The sequence below is a fragment of the Callorhinus ursinus genome, unplaced genomic scaffold (genome assembly GCF_003265705.2).
Source record: "Callorhinus ursinus isolate GAN/ISIS: 27379988/994484 unplaced genomic scaffold, GSC_fseal_2.0 scaffold75, whole genome shotgun sequence".
Taxonomy (NCBI): Eukaryota; Metazoa; Chordata; class Mammalia; order Carnivora; family Otariidae; genus Callorhinus; species Callorhinus ursinus.
Window position 1 is genome coordinate 1,203,206 of NW_027397137.1, and position 17,178 is coordinate 1,220,383.

At 42.9% G+C, this 17,178-nt stretch overlaps 1 protein-coding gene across 2 annotated transcripts in view; it reads left to right on the forward strand.

The window, feature by feature from the left end:
• SH3BGR (SH3 domain binding glutamate rich protein) overlaps positions 1 to 17,178 on the forward strand; it is a 56,087-nt gene that overhangs the window by 35,504 nt on the left and 3,405 nt on the right. For both annotated transcript variants that reach the window (XM_025863424.2, XM_073887100.1), the window contains 2 exons: positions 3,164 to 3,238; positions 4,035 to 4,127. In XM_025863424.2, coding sequence (XP_025719209.2) covers positions 3,164 to 3,238; positions 4,035 to 4,127 — 168 coding nt within the window. The remainder of the gene's footprint in view (positions 1 to 3,163; positions 3,239 to 4,034; positions 4,128 to 17,178) is intronic.

Below are 17,178 nucleotides of genomic sequence, written 5' to 3' on the forward strand. Positions count from 1 at the left end.
GGGTATTATGCTGAGTGAAATAAGTTAATCAGAGAAAGACATGTATCCTATGACCTCACTGATATGAGGAATTTTTAATCTCAGGAAACAAACTGAGGGTTGCTGGAGTGGTGGGGGGTGGGAGGGATGGGGTGGTTGGGTGATAGACACTGGGGAGGGTATGTGCTACGGTGAGCACTGTGAATTGTGCAAGACTGTTGAATCACAGACCTGTACCTCTGAAACAAATAATACATTATATGTTAAAAAGAAGAAGAAGAAGAAGAAGATAGCAGGAAGGGAAAAATGAAGGGGGGGAAATCGGAGGGGGAGATGAACCATGAGAGACTACGGACTCTGAGAAACAAACTGAGGGTTCTAGAGGGGAGGGGGTGGGGGGATGGGTTAGCCTGGTGATGGGTATTCAAGAGGGCACGTGGGACGCCTGGGTGGCACAGTCAGTTAAGCAGCTGCCTTCGGCCTGGGTCGTGGTCCCAGGGTCCTGGGATTGAGTCCCACATCGGGCTCCTTGCTCAGCGGGGAGCCTGCTTCTCCCTCTTTCTCCCTCTGCTTGTGCTCTCTCTGTCAAATAAATAAAATCTTAAAAAAAAAAATAAAGAGGGCACGTACTGCATGGAACACTGGGTGTTATACGCAAACAATGAATCATGGAACACTACATCAAAAACTAATGATGTAATGTATGGTGATTAACATAACATAATAAAAATGAAGAGTTTATGATGTTTCTGGATAAAAGAAAAACATAAAAATTAGTAGCTTTTGTATCAACAATAATGGATAGGAAGTTAAAATGTAAAAATCAAATCTCATTCACAAGGGTGATAAAAATCCATAAAATATTTAGGAATAAATTTATCAAGAAGCATATAGGTCTTCATATTATGAAGAACATAATTGTATTCTGAAGGACTCCCACAAATACTAAAGTAATAGACCTACAATGTGTCTGGATAGGATGACTTCACAGTAAGAAGTGAAAATTTTCTAAACTAATAAATATGTTTAATGCTATTTTATTTTTTAAAGATTTACTTATTTATTTTAGAGAGAAAGAAAGCACAAGTGGGAGGGGCAGAGAGAGAGGGAGAGAGAATCTCAAGAAGACTCCATCCTAAGCATGGAGCCCCATGCAGGGATTGATTTCACAATCCTGAGATCATGATTTGAGCCAAAACCAAGAGTCAGATGCTTAACCAACTGTGCCACCCAGGCGCCCCTATTTAATGTTATTTTAACCAAAAGCTTATTTTTAAAAATTTGACACTAGGAAAAATGACCTTAAAATTTATTGGAATAATAAATGTCTGAGGAGAGCCAAGAAAATTTTATTTTTTATTTTTTTAAAAAGATTTTGTTTATTTATTTGACAGAGACAGCGAGAGAGGAAACACAAGCAGGGGGAGTGTGAGAGGGAGAAGCAGGCTTCCCGCCGAGCAGGGAGCCCTGAGCAGGGCTCGATCCCAGGACCACGGGATCATGACCTGAGCCGAAGGCAGACGCTCAACCACTGAGCCATTCAGGCGCCCCGAGCCAAGAAAATTTTAAAAAAGACTTTGTGTAGCAACTTGCCTTTCTGAATATTAAAATTCATATTAAAAGCTACACTGATAAAAGCAGTATGTTGCCATGGGAACTGATAAATATATTCATGGATATGTCTATATATTCATATGTAAAATAGTGTATTAACAGATCCAAATATATACATAAAACTTAATAAATGACAAAAACGTCTTAATTAAATGGGAAAATGATGGTATATAAATAGGACAGACATACTTTGCTGTTTATCTGGATGAAAACAGAGCCCTAGAGGGATTAAAGCTCTGGATGTTCTTAACTAATATAAATTAACAGCACTGAATTTCAGATAATAAAAATTAGATAAATTTATTTTTATAAAACGCTAAAAACTGAAAAACACCAAATTTATAATAATTTATAGACTAAGAATAAAAGTTGTAACCTGACAAATAGCCACTATTTCTATTATATAAATGACCTCTAAAAATTGACAGTAAAAGACAAACAACTCAAGTAAAAAGGGGCAAAACATATGAAGGCAAGTATGTGGACAGGAACATATGTGGCTAAAACTCATGGAAAATAGACTTTTCTCTTCTAGTAGTTAGGAAAATGAAAAGAAAAACAAAATTACATTTTCTCCCCAACACGTTGGCAGAGATAAAAAAGAGCAATCATCTTTGTTGGTCATGAATTTATATAAAGGAAAAGAGGATGTTCATTTATTTACCATGGAATATGAATTTTTTTGGCAAGAAATCTAATAAAAAACCCATCATTTTATTCAGCTTAATATAGTGTTGTTTATAGAAGTACAAACATATAAATTCTGAAAAACCATCAGCTGGGAAATATTTGAACAAATTATATATTTAATATTCAGCAGGTACTTAAAAAAATGAGGTTAGAAACATCGGAATTAATTTGGGCAAATGTCCATGATACATTAAGCTAAAAAATCAAGTTGTGCCTTGTGTTCCCATGTTTGTTTTAAAAAACACAAAAATAAAACAAAAATAGCAATCAACCAAAAAACCAAACAACAACAACAACAAAAAACAAACCAGCCTGTATATATGTATTAGGATAGATTTAGGTACATATCAAAATTTTAATATTGATTATCATAGAAGCAGGCACCAGAGGGTGTGTCTGTGGTTTAACTGCCTTTGTAGTAAAAGTAACTGATCTCCCCCTAATTTTACTGAGATATAATTTACATGTAACATTGTATTAGTTTCAGGTGTACAAGGTAAGGATCTGATGTATGTATATATTGTGAAACGATTACTATAAGTGGACATCCATCACCTCACACAGTTACAAAATTTTTTCTTATGATGAGAAAAATAGCTTAATATTTTAGAAGGTTGGCAACTGTGGATAAGTCCAAAGAGCATAAAGTAGGAGCTGTAGACCTAACCCCACCCTCACTTGCAGTGTGACACTTTCTGCCTTGATCGTCTCATCTCTCATGTGTGAGTGGTAGTAACCACCCTACTTATCAGGCTATGGTGTTGTTGTTAAGATAAAATGAGGGATGAAGACAAACATAATTTGAATAGTTAAAAGATGTTGAAATGCAAGCTATTATCCTCAAGAAAATTCTCAAACATTCTCAATTTATATGATGCAGGTGACAAAATCATCCGAGGAAGCATCTTCCCTTCCCAATGGCGACGTAGTGGGAGAGGTACAGGGCAGCACAGAGGTAAGAGTTAGTATCTTGAACCATCCTCCCCCAGACTAGCTTCCTCAGAATGTCTACTTGGTTCTCATTTTTCTGTCATTCTACTTTACATAGATAGAATATCTATCTATCTATCTATCTATCTATCTATCTATCTATCTATCATCTATCATCTTTCATCCATCCACCTACCCATCATCCATCCATCTATTTATTCTCTATGTATCTTTGTATCTATCATCATCCATCATCCATCCACTTATTCTCTATGTACCTATGTATCTAGCATCATCCACCATCCATCATCCATCCATCATTCATCTATTATCCATCCATCATCCATCCATCCATCATCCACCCATCGTCCATCCATCCATCCATCCATCATCTATCATCCATCCATCTATCCATCTATTTCTTCACTATCTATGCTCTATCATCTTTTCTTAACTCTCTAAAACTATAAAGCCTGCCTCCACTCAAGCAACAGAAAACAAACACTGCCTAAATATCAAATCCTTTGGAGTTCTCTTCATAAGGCTTAAATGGGTGAATTATAGCTCCTTATTAGTGCTTTTATTTCTCTCCCATGCACATGACTCAGATCTATTGACTTACAACAGCAGCTCCAATGAGCAATATAGGGGGTTGGTGATTCTATACTCTAGTAGTGAAGTGACCTAATAAATAGGAAGTTTATGATTGCTTTTTTAATATACTGTATATCAAAATAAAAAAAACCATAGCATGTGTGGTCTGGTTTTTCCTTGAAAGCTTATCTAAGGTTAATGATACCATGGGTTTCCTTAATGATCAGGGAACAGAGAAGACTGAAGAGAGTGGAGAAAACGAGGCACAAAAGGAGGACAATGAAGATGCGGGCAATCTCGCTGAATCTCAAGAGAAGAATGTGAGTGTTTGCTTTTTGTACCATAGTTTCGCTGGATTCAGGTCGAGAAGCATTAAAGCACCAGGAGTCTTCCTGGGCACACTGAAGTGAGCGTGGAAGCCAGGAGCTGAGGGTTCAGCCAGGGAGGAAGCAGGGGGAAGTGTTCACTACTGTGGTCCAGGCAGGTTGAGGACTCAAAGGAAGCCAGAGCACCCTGAACCCAGGCCTGGAGGGACAGGCTAGACGAGGCTTTAATAATCTGTAGTTGTATTGTTAGGGCTAGGTTAGGTTCAAGTTCTTCATAAAACAAGGGACCTTATCCCTTGGTCATGAGTAATGATGGATTCCCAGCAAATGCCCGCCAAGAGCACTGCCTACTGGGGACACAGAGGTAATGGGCTGGGACATTTTGTGGGAAGCCAACAGGAGCTGGGGATAGAGCAGAGGCCTCGGAGAGGGAAACCCACACTCAATTCAGATCCAGTCGTGGGAATATCAGCGGCCCCAAGGCCTGTGATCTAATTCTAAAGGGGGTCCCAATTCAGGGGCCCCAGAATAAAGGGCAGGGGGAGTATGGGAGGGCAGAGGAGGCTGTAATTCTACAATGGCCAAGCTGAGTGAATGGGGGATCAGATGGGCCACTTAGTTAAGGAATTCTGAAAATGTAACTGGGAAGCCAGGTAAGGGGAGACGGTGGTGCACAGGGAGCTGAGCGGGTGGCGTTGCAGGCACTGGGCTGAGCCTGCCCTAGAGTTTCAGTGGTCGTAATGCATTGGGCAATTTGTAACAAAGACTGTTTACTGAACCATGATGGTTTGCATTTTTACCTATTTATGATTCTTTTTACCTATGTATTGATTCCAGGAGAGGGTGTAGACATCTTTTAAGATAGTTGGACTCTCATTCCCAGCAGATGGAATGTGGGTAGGAAGGGCCCTGGGGAAACGTGCTTTGGGCTTGTTGGAGTGGGCATGGGAATCAATTGGTCTGTATTATAGGAATTTAAATCTGGAGGAGCCAGGGCAGTAAATTCCTCATATTTAAAGATTGCTATCCCAAAGTGCTGATAATTTAAGACTCTTTGAAGTCTTTAGTTTGGAAGAAAGACAAGATCTTTAATCCTGACCTAGAAGTTAGATGGAGTTTCATGACAGCCTGTATCATTCAGAAATAATAAATTTTAAATTAAATATAGTGGCAATTTCATTACCCTGTCATTTAAAAATCCATGTTTTTATAATGCAGACTTTACAGGAATTGCCTAGTGCCTTCTTACAGTATTATCGATCTATATTTTTTGGGAAATCCAGTTTGCTTCCTGTAAGACAGAGAGACAAAGATAGGAAACATTGCACCCCAATCCCTTTCTCCTGGGGACTGAGAGGAAGGTAAATTTTCATAACTACAGCAAAGATGGGTCTGCTTCCTCTTCTCAGCTACTGTTTAGAGAGGTGGTAAGCCATCAGGCCTGGGGTTCTCTTTGTTAGTATTTTTTTTTTTAAATTGAGAACCCTTTACAAAGTAAATTATAGTCCTATAAATCCTGATAGGAATGAAAAAAAAATCATTTTTGTTATTTTTGCCTGGGCTCTGATGAAGATATGACTAAGTAAAAGACATTTTAATTTTAGATAAATGTATTATTCACATTAATGATCAAAGTCATTTTCAACTCTTTAATAATATTTGTTCTACATAAAGATAGATTCTGACTTTTTCCTATTTGACAAGCGATCCATGCTCTTTGACTTACTTTAATTCAGTCGTATAAGAAAGAAACCCCATGATTTGTCGGTAGGCATTACAAATGACACAGTAACATGATTAGCTTTGGAATTGAATATATAGGAAAATGGATTGAAATTTGAAAAGGAGACAAAACTGTCTGATATTTTGAATGGTTGCATTTTGTATTTAAAGAACCTCCCATCCGTTTAAATGGTTTTTGGGTTGGTTCTTATTTTATTTATTTATTTATTTATAAAGATTTATTTATTTGAGAGAGAGAGGGAGAGCAAGTACACGGCGGGGGCGGGGTCAGAGGGAGAGAATCTCAAGCAGACTCCCCGCTGAACATGGAGTCCAACGTGGGACTCACCTCACGACCCTGAGATCATGATCTGAACTGAAATCAAGAGTCAGACGCTCAACTGACTGAGCCACCCAGGTGCCCGTTGGGTTTGGTTTTCAAGGTTAAGACGGGAAGACCACCTAGGCAGTCTTCACACCTTTTGGCCCGCGGTGCACTCAGGCTCAGACAGGCTAATTTTTAACAAAGAGAGAAGCCAATTAGATTGCTGTGTTTTACCTCTCTAAACACTGATTTTCAAAGTACTAGACACATCCTGCTGGGTTCTTCTAGATCTTACAGCTCAGATCAATCCAGTGCTTTTTAAATAAACGCTGGCCCTGTTGAAAACTGCCTGGAGGAGATTTCATGGGGTCTTACCTGTGCTCCTCCTGGCCCTTTGTATGTGAACAGCGGGGCTCCCCCTGCTCTGTGGGGAATAGAAGGAATCCAGTATCCATGGGCCTCCATTTGGTTCCTAAGCCATGTGGCAAAAATGTCAGCTTCCTTTATTTGTCTAACAGCATGGTATCTGCTTCACGCCTCCACCTCATGCTGGCGGGACCTTCCGTCAGGGTGAGGGGCTGACGGGCACTGGCCCTTTGGCTGAGTCAGGCCCTTGGCCTCTGACGGAGCACAGCTGCTGCCCCTGGGTTCAGTGTCCCCCCTTCTGCCCCTCGGTCTCCAGTCTGGCTGCTTCCATCAAGACAACTCCAAGCCTAAGCTCCAAGCCCTCCCCCCCACCCTTTTTAGGGACTATCTAGCTTCATTGCCTCTCCTAGCTAGCCCAGGATCTTTAAAGCAAGGCTTCTGCTTTCTTCCCTAGGAGCCCAGAACTCCCACCAATCTGTGGCTCTCTTCTTGGAGTGTGGGAGGGGCAGTAACTCTACTCCCTGTCCCCAGTGTTGTGTGCCGAGGAGAACAACACATAATTCATATCCCGGTATTCAGCCACACTATGTATGACAAGGAGCCCAAACGTCCTTTCATCTTCCATTCTGAAATAATTACAGACTTACAGGCATGTCGTTCAGAGCCCTGTGTGCCCTTCACGTGGCGGCGCCCCATGCTGACATCTCCGATAGCCACAGTACAGTGTGGAAACCAGAACATGCTGCCACCGCCTCTCTGTGAAACAGACTGCAGAGTTCAGTGTGCACCATTATTTCAGACCTTCCATTTGTGTGTTAAGAACAGTTTTCGAGTGTACGATGGTAGCCACGGCCTCTGGCGGCTGGTCGCGGTACACGGAGGGATGAGACAGCTAAGTAATGTCTGGGCATGGGCTTGTTCTTCTAGCTATTGCACATGCTCATTCAGGACGTACTTGATGCCTTTTTATTTTATTTATTTATTTATTTATTTATTTTTTAACAATTTGACTTATTTATTTGAGAGAGAGACACACAGAGAGAGTGCAACCATGAGCTGGGGGAGGAGCAGAGGGAGAGGGAGAAGCAGACTCCCTGCTGAGCAAGGAGCCGGACATGGGACTCGATCCCGGGACTCCAGGATCATGACGTGAGCCAAAGACCGACACTTAACCAACTGAGCCACCCAGGCACCCCTTTGATGCCATTTTAATGGCCAGTAGTATTTGTCTAAGAATATCACTCTTGATTTAAAAACAAATCAGAAGTGGAGACAGAAACCATCACCTCCTGTCATGAAACGGACCTCCCTGACCACCAACACAAGCGTCATGGCTCTCAAAGACCATATGCCAAGATGCATCTTACCCACATGCTGGCGGGTTGGGGGGCATTTGGGAGGCAGGACAGTGAACACTGGGGAGACTGTTCATTCATGCCTGAGAAGACCTCCTCTGTTGCTCCAGACCCCAGTAGAGAGGGGACTTTGTGGTCGCCTTCCCTGCTGACCCGGGAGGGACAGGGGGCTAGGGAGGAGGGCCGGGCTTGTGAATGGTACCTGAGGAGGAAGGGAAGGAAGCAAAAGGTCACTCCAGCCCCAGGGCACACTCCGAGGGGGGCCTGCAGACTGGGGGCTTCGTGAGAACTTTATGGGAGACTGGACATGTCGCAGCTTTGTGTTTGGTTTCCACTGAGGTGAAATTATTTTAAGCTGTGCTCCTTGCCAACTCAGTGGTCCTCTCCAAAACCTCTTAAGACCTCGGCTTGACTGACTACATGATTATGGCTTGTAAAGCCCACTCAGCTTCCTCCACAACCGGTCCTGAGGAAAGTTGCTTTCTTGAGGGGCAGACGTTGGTTTAGGTCTTTTTTAGGAGCTGGTGAGTCTCAGGCTGGGTCCCTGCAGTGCCAGCAGATAGAGAGAACTCTGCCCTTGTCCCTGAGGTTTCCAGCCATTCGGAGGCCCTCTGCCCTCCTCAGGTCACTCTGGGCTGGCCCTCGGCTTCCTTCCACACCAGCCACCTGTCCTTTCCAGCCACTTCTGACACTCACCACAGCGGACACCTGTCCCTCATCCTGGCCGCTTGCCGCCTCTGCAGCCTGCCTCGCTGGCCAAGTTCCCAACCAGGATAGCTGCTGGGGAAGGTTCTAAGACTGTCTACTTCGGACGCTTCCCCTGACTAACTTTATTATAGGAGCAACAAGGTAAAATGATTTTAAGTTGCGGTTTTGTCAAGTGAATGATGCAGAGCCTGTCCTAAGATTTGCAGGAGCTTAGCTCAACTGACCATGTGATCATAATGATCCTAAAAAACAAAACAAAACAAAACCTTTTTGCTGGTATAATTATTTGCCAATCATAAAGGTCTGTCTCAAGCATTGAATATGGATGACTTTTAAGGTTCTGTCCAATTCTGATATTTCATAATTCTGTGAGCTAAGGACGGACGTTTAAGTTGTATTTCCATAATATACCCCCCCCATGAGGGATTCGAGGCAGAAGTCGCAAATATAAATGCATCCATTCAACATGTTATTGACAGCTTGTCTGCCCCCTGCCAGGCCGGATTCCTGGGGGGCTGGGGACAGAGCAATGAAGAAGACAGAGTCCCTGCTCTCGCAGAGCTTATGTTCCGGGAGAGCTGCTGATGGTAACATCCCGGGTCCTTCAAAGTGTACTTGACTTTTTTTTTTTTTTTTGCAGCTAGGTATTTCTATAAATACTCTGGGCAGGGGCGCCTGGGTGGCTCAGTCGGTTAGGCGTCTACTTTCGGCTCAGGTCATGATCCCAGGGTCCTGGGATCGAGGTCTGCATCATGCTCCCTGCTCCGCGGGGAAGACTGCCTCTCCCTCTCCCACTCCCCCTGCTGTGTTCCCTCTCTCGTTGTATGTCTCTCTGTCACATAAATAAATAAAATCTTTAAAAAAAATACTCTGGGCAATTACTTTCCCCATTTAATGTCTCTTTTAAGAAATTAAGGTCAATTCAGATATTGATAGAGAGTCCTCGGTCCCTTGGTAATTGCTGCCGGCTAACCTGTCAAAGCTGAGACTTGCACTGATTCCTGTGGGACCCCCTACCGTCCTCCAGCCTTGCTCTAAGGATAGCACCATTTTTAGCACTGTATGTCTTGTTAGTGTGTTTGCTTCAGCTGAATACAGTTCATACAGATAATTGAATTTAGAAAAATGTGAAACTCTACGTAGCTGATAATTCTCTGTTGCATATTTTAATTTGATCTCATGTGGTTAAGAGGGAAATCAATGTTCTTTGAGGTCCAAACAGTTACTAGCAGAGTGTATGTTCATTTATCTGGTCACTTAGCACATTTGTTGAGCTTATACCTTGGTTCCAGACAGTGGCTGGGTCCTGGAGATCCAAAAATGAATAAAGACACATGTCATGCCCCAAGGAGGACGCAGACCAGTCAGGGAGACAGATAAATGATGGTATGGGAGCAGGTGAGGGGTCCCATAACTCAGCCTTATGGGTCAGGAACCTTGAAAATGTCGTTTTAAGCAGAGTCCTAGAAGGTGTGGCAGATGTGAGAAAGTGGCGTGTGGTCCATATGGCTGAAATAAAGACTGGTGAGGGATGTGGCAGGGTGAGGGTAAGCCGGGCCCGATTGTGATGGCCTTCCAGCTATCCTAAGGGTAATGGATGCAAGTTTCTTGAAAAGATGGAAGTTTTTCAACACGAGGGAAGCATGGTAAGGTGTGTTGTGTTCTGGGACAGTATCCCTGGCCACAGTGAGGGTTACAGATAAGGCAGACTACAGGGCTGTGCCCTGGGTGAGAGGAGCCGGGGGTCACGGAGCGGAGGGCCCAGGCACGGGCCGAATCAGGTGGTCCTAGAGAGAGACCCTCAACACAAGGCTGAGAAACCAACAAGTGCGGGCCTCTCTCTTCTTGGACATTATTTTAACACTGGAACTTGGTGTGTTGCCAGTGGTGTAAGCATTAGTTGAGATATCCCCCACGCTGGGCAGACTTACGGTATTTTCTCTGCCAACCTCAGAAATCTGAGAGTGTGCTTCTGGAACTGGCCAAGAACGTGGGGCTGCACTGGGGGATGTGGTGGGTCCTTATCACACGCCTTCCATGATTTGGCCTTCTCTGTTCCTTATCTTGAGACATAGCATGGTGGGTAGAGTAGGAAGGGCACGAAATCAGGGGCCAGGAGCCTTGAAATCAGCCCTGATTGTGTTGCTTGCTTGCCCTCTGGTCTTCGGCAAATTACTTAACTCTGTGGCCTTGGTGATCTCATCTGTCCAAAGGCAGGTTGGAGTGAGAAGCTATGGGAATGTGAGATTGCTTTCAGCTCTCCCAGCGCGGGGTTCCGCGAGCTCACTGCCCAAGTCGTAAGGCATGAGGGACTTTTAGGGACTGCCTCCTCTACTTAATTAAAGCGATTCTAGTACACTGGCCCCCCGACACTTATCATAGGGCCATTTTGGGAAGGACTAGAAAAATTCTTGTTTCCTTGCATTTGTGGGAGATGCAGCCTGGTCCTACTACTTTGATCCAGGGAAACATAAATTCTAGCGGGTTGGCACAGTGGAGACCCATTTGAATTTGGGATGGCCTCACCTCTCCTACCTTGCAAATTTCTTTCTTTAACCAGAAATCATTGTTTAAATACTAAAGGCTTCAGAAATGTTATTATTTTATTTTGATGGAGGATAAGTTTTTGACCTACTCTTATTTACTGGTTCAAAGCCGAAGGAAAGGCATACTTATAAGGACATAAAGTCAGAAAAGACATAATTTTGTTCAAATATTCTAATTGCTTGCTTGTATGGTCTGAATTTTCCTAGATAGTGCTACAGATCTGCAATATTCTTTGGATAGAGACAGAATTAAACATGTAATTAGGCAGTATTACTAATGAATTATATTTTCTCAGGAGTAAGAGTGGTGGAAAAATGTCTCTAATCTCATTCTGAGGGCCTCAAATACAACACATGAAATAAGTAGGCATTGCTTAGTTATCATGTCTTTGTTATTTATATATTTTATCAATACATGAATGTCTTTCATTTTGATGAAAATGTATCATAGTTTAATTTTGAAATATATTTGTAAAGATTTTACTTATTTTAGAGAGAGAAAGGGAAATAGAGTGTGAGTGGGGGGAGGGGCAGAGGGAGAGAGAGAATCTCAGGCTGACTCAGGGATCAGCATGCGGAGCCCGAGGTGGGACTTGATTCCACGACCCCGAGATCATGACTGAGCCAATCAGGTGCCCTTTGCTTCATTTTTAGATTCAACTTAAAACTTATGTGAATTCATGTTTTTTTTTTTTTTTATTTTTTTTTTATGGACCTAAGGAAGAATCAGGAGATTCAGCGACAAAGAGGTACAGTAGCATATTCAACTGTGGTGCTTAATAAAAACGTCTTTTAGATCAGAGAATTGTGGCTGTAGCCACCTTCTCCTTGTTCTTCATGACACGAAGAAGCTGATGCAGCCTACATCCCAGAAAATCCTCCTTTAGCCTGCTGAGAGGGAGCTATAGCAAGTCAGAGGTAAACTTATCAAAGAGAGGTGGATGGAGAAATAGGGCGTGGCGGCGCCCCTTCCCGGAGCCTCCCGCGGTGAAGGTGCTGTCTGCGGGGTCAGGCGGGGCTGGACCACGTCATGCTTCCGTTCTTCCCCTCCCCCGTCCTGCACAGTGTGCACAGTTAAGGCAGCTTGCGTGGTGCTTAGCAGTGTTGTTTCGACAGCCTCTTATTCACCTGGTTGGTGAGGGAAGGATTGCCTTCCTGTATTTGTGGGGATGGCTGACACCGGGCAGATGTGACTGATGGCAGTTTATGACATATTCTCAGAGCCCAAGGGATGAGGACATCAGCACAGTGCAGGGACACAGGGGTTGCACTCGGGACAGTGTGAGCCGTCGGGGAAGGGAGGCAGGCTTTGTGGTAGCAAGAGGGCGGAGTGTGCCCTGGTTCACGTGGAGGATGTGATTGGCTTGTTGGGATAATTCCAGGGGAAAGGGAGGCAATGTGCCTGGGTCCTTGGTAAAGCGGGCTGCTTGGGTAGGAGACCTAATCTGTGGGAGCTTTGGCCAGTGCTTAGGCCATTTCCGGCCTTCCAGATTTTACCAGATGTCAAGGTAGCACGTAATATCGAGTCAATTTTGGACGTTGCACTACAGCTGTGTATCATAGAAGTTTACACACGCAGCTCATCATGAAATGTCTGGAAGATACGTGACATTAGGAAAGCATGACATGGCTGTAGTGGGAACCTATCCAGGGAGAGTGTGACTGACTTGGGAAGAATTTCTAATCTGCCCCCCCCCACCGGGAGGTTACGTTAGAACCATGGTTCTCATCCCCTGGTGTGCAGTAGAGCCCCCCAGGAGCCTGCCTCCCGTGGCCAGTGAATGAGGCCCTGTAGGGCTTGGTCCGGCATGCCTTCAGGTGTCTGATAGAGCTGAGGTTGAGAGTCTGTCTTCCTTTTAGGAGGCCAGGATTGAAGGGGATGAGAGCTCACATAGCAAGAGCCTCTAATTGCCTGTTGGGGCATAGCCTTCCTCCCTGTCACCCTCCAAAGCCCGCAAGAGAAAGCACCCACTGACAAGAAAGAAGAGGTTTATGAAAAGAATTAAAATTAAGGATGTAAAGGAAACATAAGCATTCCATGAGATAAAGAATTTAAAAAAGAAATGTCTTCTATGAAAAGAGGTAGAATAAGAAGAACTTAAATATAAGAGAATCAAGTGTCACAGAGAGAGAAGATTAAGAATCGTACAAAAGAAGTATTCAAAAATGAAGAGTACTGAGGATGTAAGATTTAAAAGCACAATTAATGCATTAGAAGAAAAACTAGAGGTGCTCCTGGGTGGCTCAGTCCGTTAAGCCTCTGACTCTTGATCTTAGCTCAGGTCTTGATCTCAGGATCGTGAGTTCAAGCCCTGTGCTGGGTGTGAAGCCTACTTAAAGCCAACAACAACAACAGAAGAAAAACAAAACAAAACAAAAACCTAACTAGAAAACAGCATTAAAGCTATTAAAGATGCAATTTAAGGAAATAAGATTTATTCTCTGTAACGTAATGTAATCTGTTATCGGCTTCACTGATAAGTTTGTTTATAGAGTCTAGGCTTAAATAATAACCAACATTCCCAGGTGCAAAGGAAGACCTCACGTCCTATGTTTGGAACTGAAGGCGGTTTGATAAATTGAAGAAGTCACTTCAAGTGCTAAATTGTAAACACACAGAGGCCTAGAACTTTTTTACTCTAACTTGAAATATATAAACATATACTTACTGCCAGTGTTTTTGATGCAGGACAAAGACTATTTTTTTAAAGAAGAGTCCAATGATTAGAGTTACCTGTTGTCTTTCTAACATAAGCATAACTCATTTGTCTGTCTAGAAAATCAGTTTTGACTTCTTTAAAACAGAGCAGAAATTTAAAGACGCTTACAAAGCAAGTTAGGTGCATAATCTGTCCGGTTTTGTGAGACCTCCCTGCCAGCCCGGCTTTTTTGACACCTCATTTGATGATGAGTTTTTAAGGTGACTTGCATGTACTGGGTCTTTCCAAAGCATTCCATTAAGTTCACACAGGAAAAAAAAAAATCCTTTCATGCTCCTATTTCATTGATTTCCACGATGTTTACTTAAATGATGTAATTACAATATGACTCTAACTTGCATGCGCAAGTGTGGGAACGAACCTAAACCGCCCTGGGAAATGAAGGCCTTGGCGGGTGGTGATGCCATGCCTACTGCTTGTGAGTGCTCACCATGCTCTGGTTATTAATCAGCGTGATTGAAGGGAGGGCATAGGGATGCAGCGGAGGTTCTCAAAGTGGGGTTCCCAAAGCAGCAGCAGTAACCCCACCTGGGAACCTCTGTAAATGCACATTTTCAGGCCTGGCCCCAGATCTCCTGAATCAGAAGCTCTGAGGTGCAGCCCAGCAAACTGTGGGTTAGCAGGCTCTTCAGGTGTTTCTGATGCCCCACGAGGCCTGAGAACCACTGCATGAGAACGTAAGTTCTAGGTATCCTGAGGTGTTGGCGGGGGGAACCCAGTTGCCAGAACTCCTACTGTTCGGATGCTCATCGTAAAAAGTCCATCTAACTTCAAAGACGATAATGTTTATTTTATATTAAGAACTTGTATTTGTAAACAAACAAAACCCAAATCCATAATTTTCTTTCGGTGATTGAAATGAGTTACAGGAAATGAGAAGGGGGAAAGAGACCCCAGACCCAGGGAGGTCTGTAACTCAGCTTAATTTTTTTATGGATGAATTCTCTTCTTTCCCATTCTTTTCCTGCTTGTTGAAATGTTCTAATTCTTCCCGTTTAATTGTGAGAGCTTCCAAGAACAATCTTTTCCTTCTCTGAGAGATGTTGTTTTGCTTGCTAATCGGCACTGGGGGAGGGACTTCATTATAAGGAACTTTACGATAATTTTCATTAATTTAACCCTGCAAGGGCAGCCTGCTATTTTTATATTGCTGCTGATGCGCTGGAGGGGCTACGTGTCCAAATGAGGCAGACTGAGATTCTTGCCCAGCCGCTTGCTTGTTGAATCTGTGGCTTATTAGCTGGGTGTTGGGGGAGTCTTCAATTTAAACCCTCGCAGGGATGGAATCATGTCTGTGTGTAGAGGAATCAGCTGAGAGAATGTCAGCGGATCCTGAGGGCAGGTCCTAAGGGACATTCTCAGAGTCTCCCTCCGATTCCAGCCCCTCGTGTTAGCTGAGGCTCAGTGACTTTCACTGTAACCAAAAGTTTTAGGAATATTGTGAATGAAGATTTTTTGATTAATTGTTTCAAAATGCTAATCAGAGAGCTAAATCAAAATGAGAACTCAAGGATAGGGCGAATAATTTGCCCCAAATCACCAAATATATTGTCTCAGTGTCTCATCAAGTCTTTTGTTGATGAAGGTCGTCAACATTAAAGAAGGTCCCAAATGTCAAAAGAAATTCCCCTTAAAAATCTTTAGTTTCTTTTTTAAAAGGCCAACACATACACACAACGACTATTAAATATAGTTCATGATCAGGGTGGCCGGGTGGCTCAGTCGGTTGAGCATCTGACTCTTGACTTCTGCTCGGGTCGTGCTCTCAGGGTTGTGAGGTCGAGCCCTGCACAGGGCTCTGTGCTCAGGGTGGAGTCTGCTTGTCCCTCTCCCTCCCCCTCCTCCTGCTCCTGTGCATGCACCTGCTTTCTCTCTCTTGCTCTCTAAAATATATAAATAAAATCTTTTAAAACAAAGACTTAGTTCATGATAGTTATTTTTTAAAAAAATTTTAGTTATTTATTTATTTTCAGAGTGAGAGAGAGCAAGAGTGGGGAGGGGCAGAAGGAGAGGGAGAGGATCTTAAGCAGCCTCCACACCCAGCATGGCCGCACTTGGGGCTCGATCTCACGACACTGAGATCATGACCTGAGCTGAAACCAAGAATCGGATGCTCAATTGACCAAGCCACCCAGGTGCCCCAGAAATAGTTCATGACTTCATAAAAAATTTAGAAAATACAGATAGAAGAAGAAAACAAAAATAGTTTACAGCCCCATTACCCAGAGATAGCCACTAGCTACACACACACACACACACACACACACACACACACACACACACACGCACATCAAATCTTGATGAATACTCTTTTGTAATCTACTTTCATTCATGTAATGCGTGTATATATTTTTTTGGGAGGGAGAAGGCAGTAAATATAGATCTGCTTCATTATTTTTAATGTCATTTTGTCAAATTAATCCCATTCCTCGACCTAAAGGTTATTTCTAGCCTATTCTATGCTATGATTTTTAAAATTATCTGCAAGTTACATCTTTCCAATAATTAGTTTCTTTGTTGTTAGACAAGTCTCCTTTTTTAAAAATCCCATTTTTATATATAAAGATAAGAGGTACTATTAACTTGGAAGTAATTTCAGGTTATATGTATAGGTTGCTGATGACTTTGACTTTAAAAAATTAGATTGCTATAACAAAATACAACCAACCTCTACATTTAAAAGCTTCATCCTTTCTGATAAAATTCTATTCGTTGAGATTCTTTCCGTATTTTATTCTTCTAACTGCCTTCTGAATTTTTTTTTAAAGATTTTATTTATTTATTTGACAGAGAGAGAGACAGTGAGAGAGGGAACACAAGCAGGGGGAGCGGGAGAGGGAGAAGCAGGCTTCCCGCAGAGCAGGGAGCCGATGCGGGGCTCGATCCCAGGACCCTGGGATCATGACCTGAGCCAAGGGCAGATGCTTAATGACGGAGCCACTCAGGCGCCCCTGCCTTCTGAATTTTTAAAAGTAATTTGATGAGAATAGTTTGTTAATATGAGTAAAGACTACATGCTTAAGAGAAATCATGATACCATTAGAATTAATGTAGTGCTCTGCAGCACCATTCCAAATTGTGTGGTCTGTATGTGTGTGCGTATGCTGTGTTTGATGTATGTTGTGTGTGTGATATGTGTTGTGTGTATTGTGTGTGTGATGTGTGTGTTGTGCCTGTGATGTATGTTGTGTGTATTGTGTGTGATGTGTGTATTGTGTGTGATGTGTGTGTTGTGTGTGTGTTGTGTGTGTGTTGTGTGTGTTGTGTGTGTGATGGGTGTGTGTGTTGTGTGTGTTGGGTGTG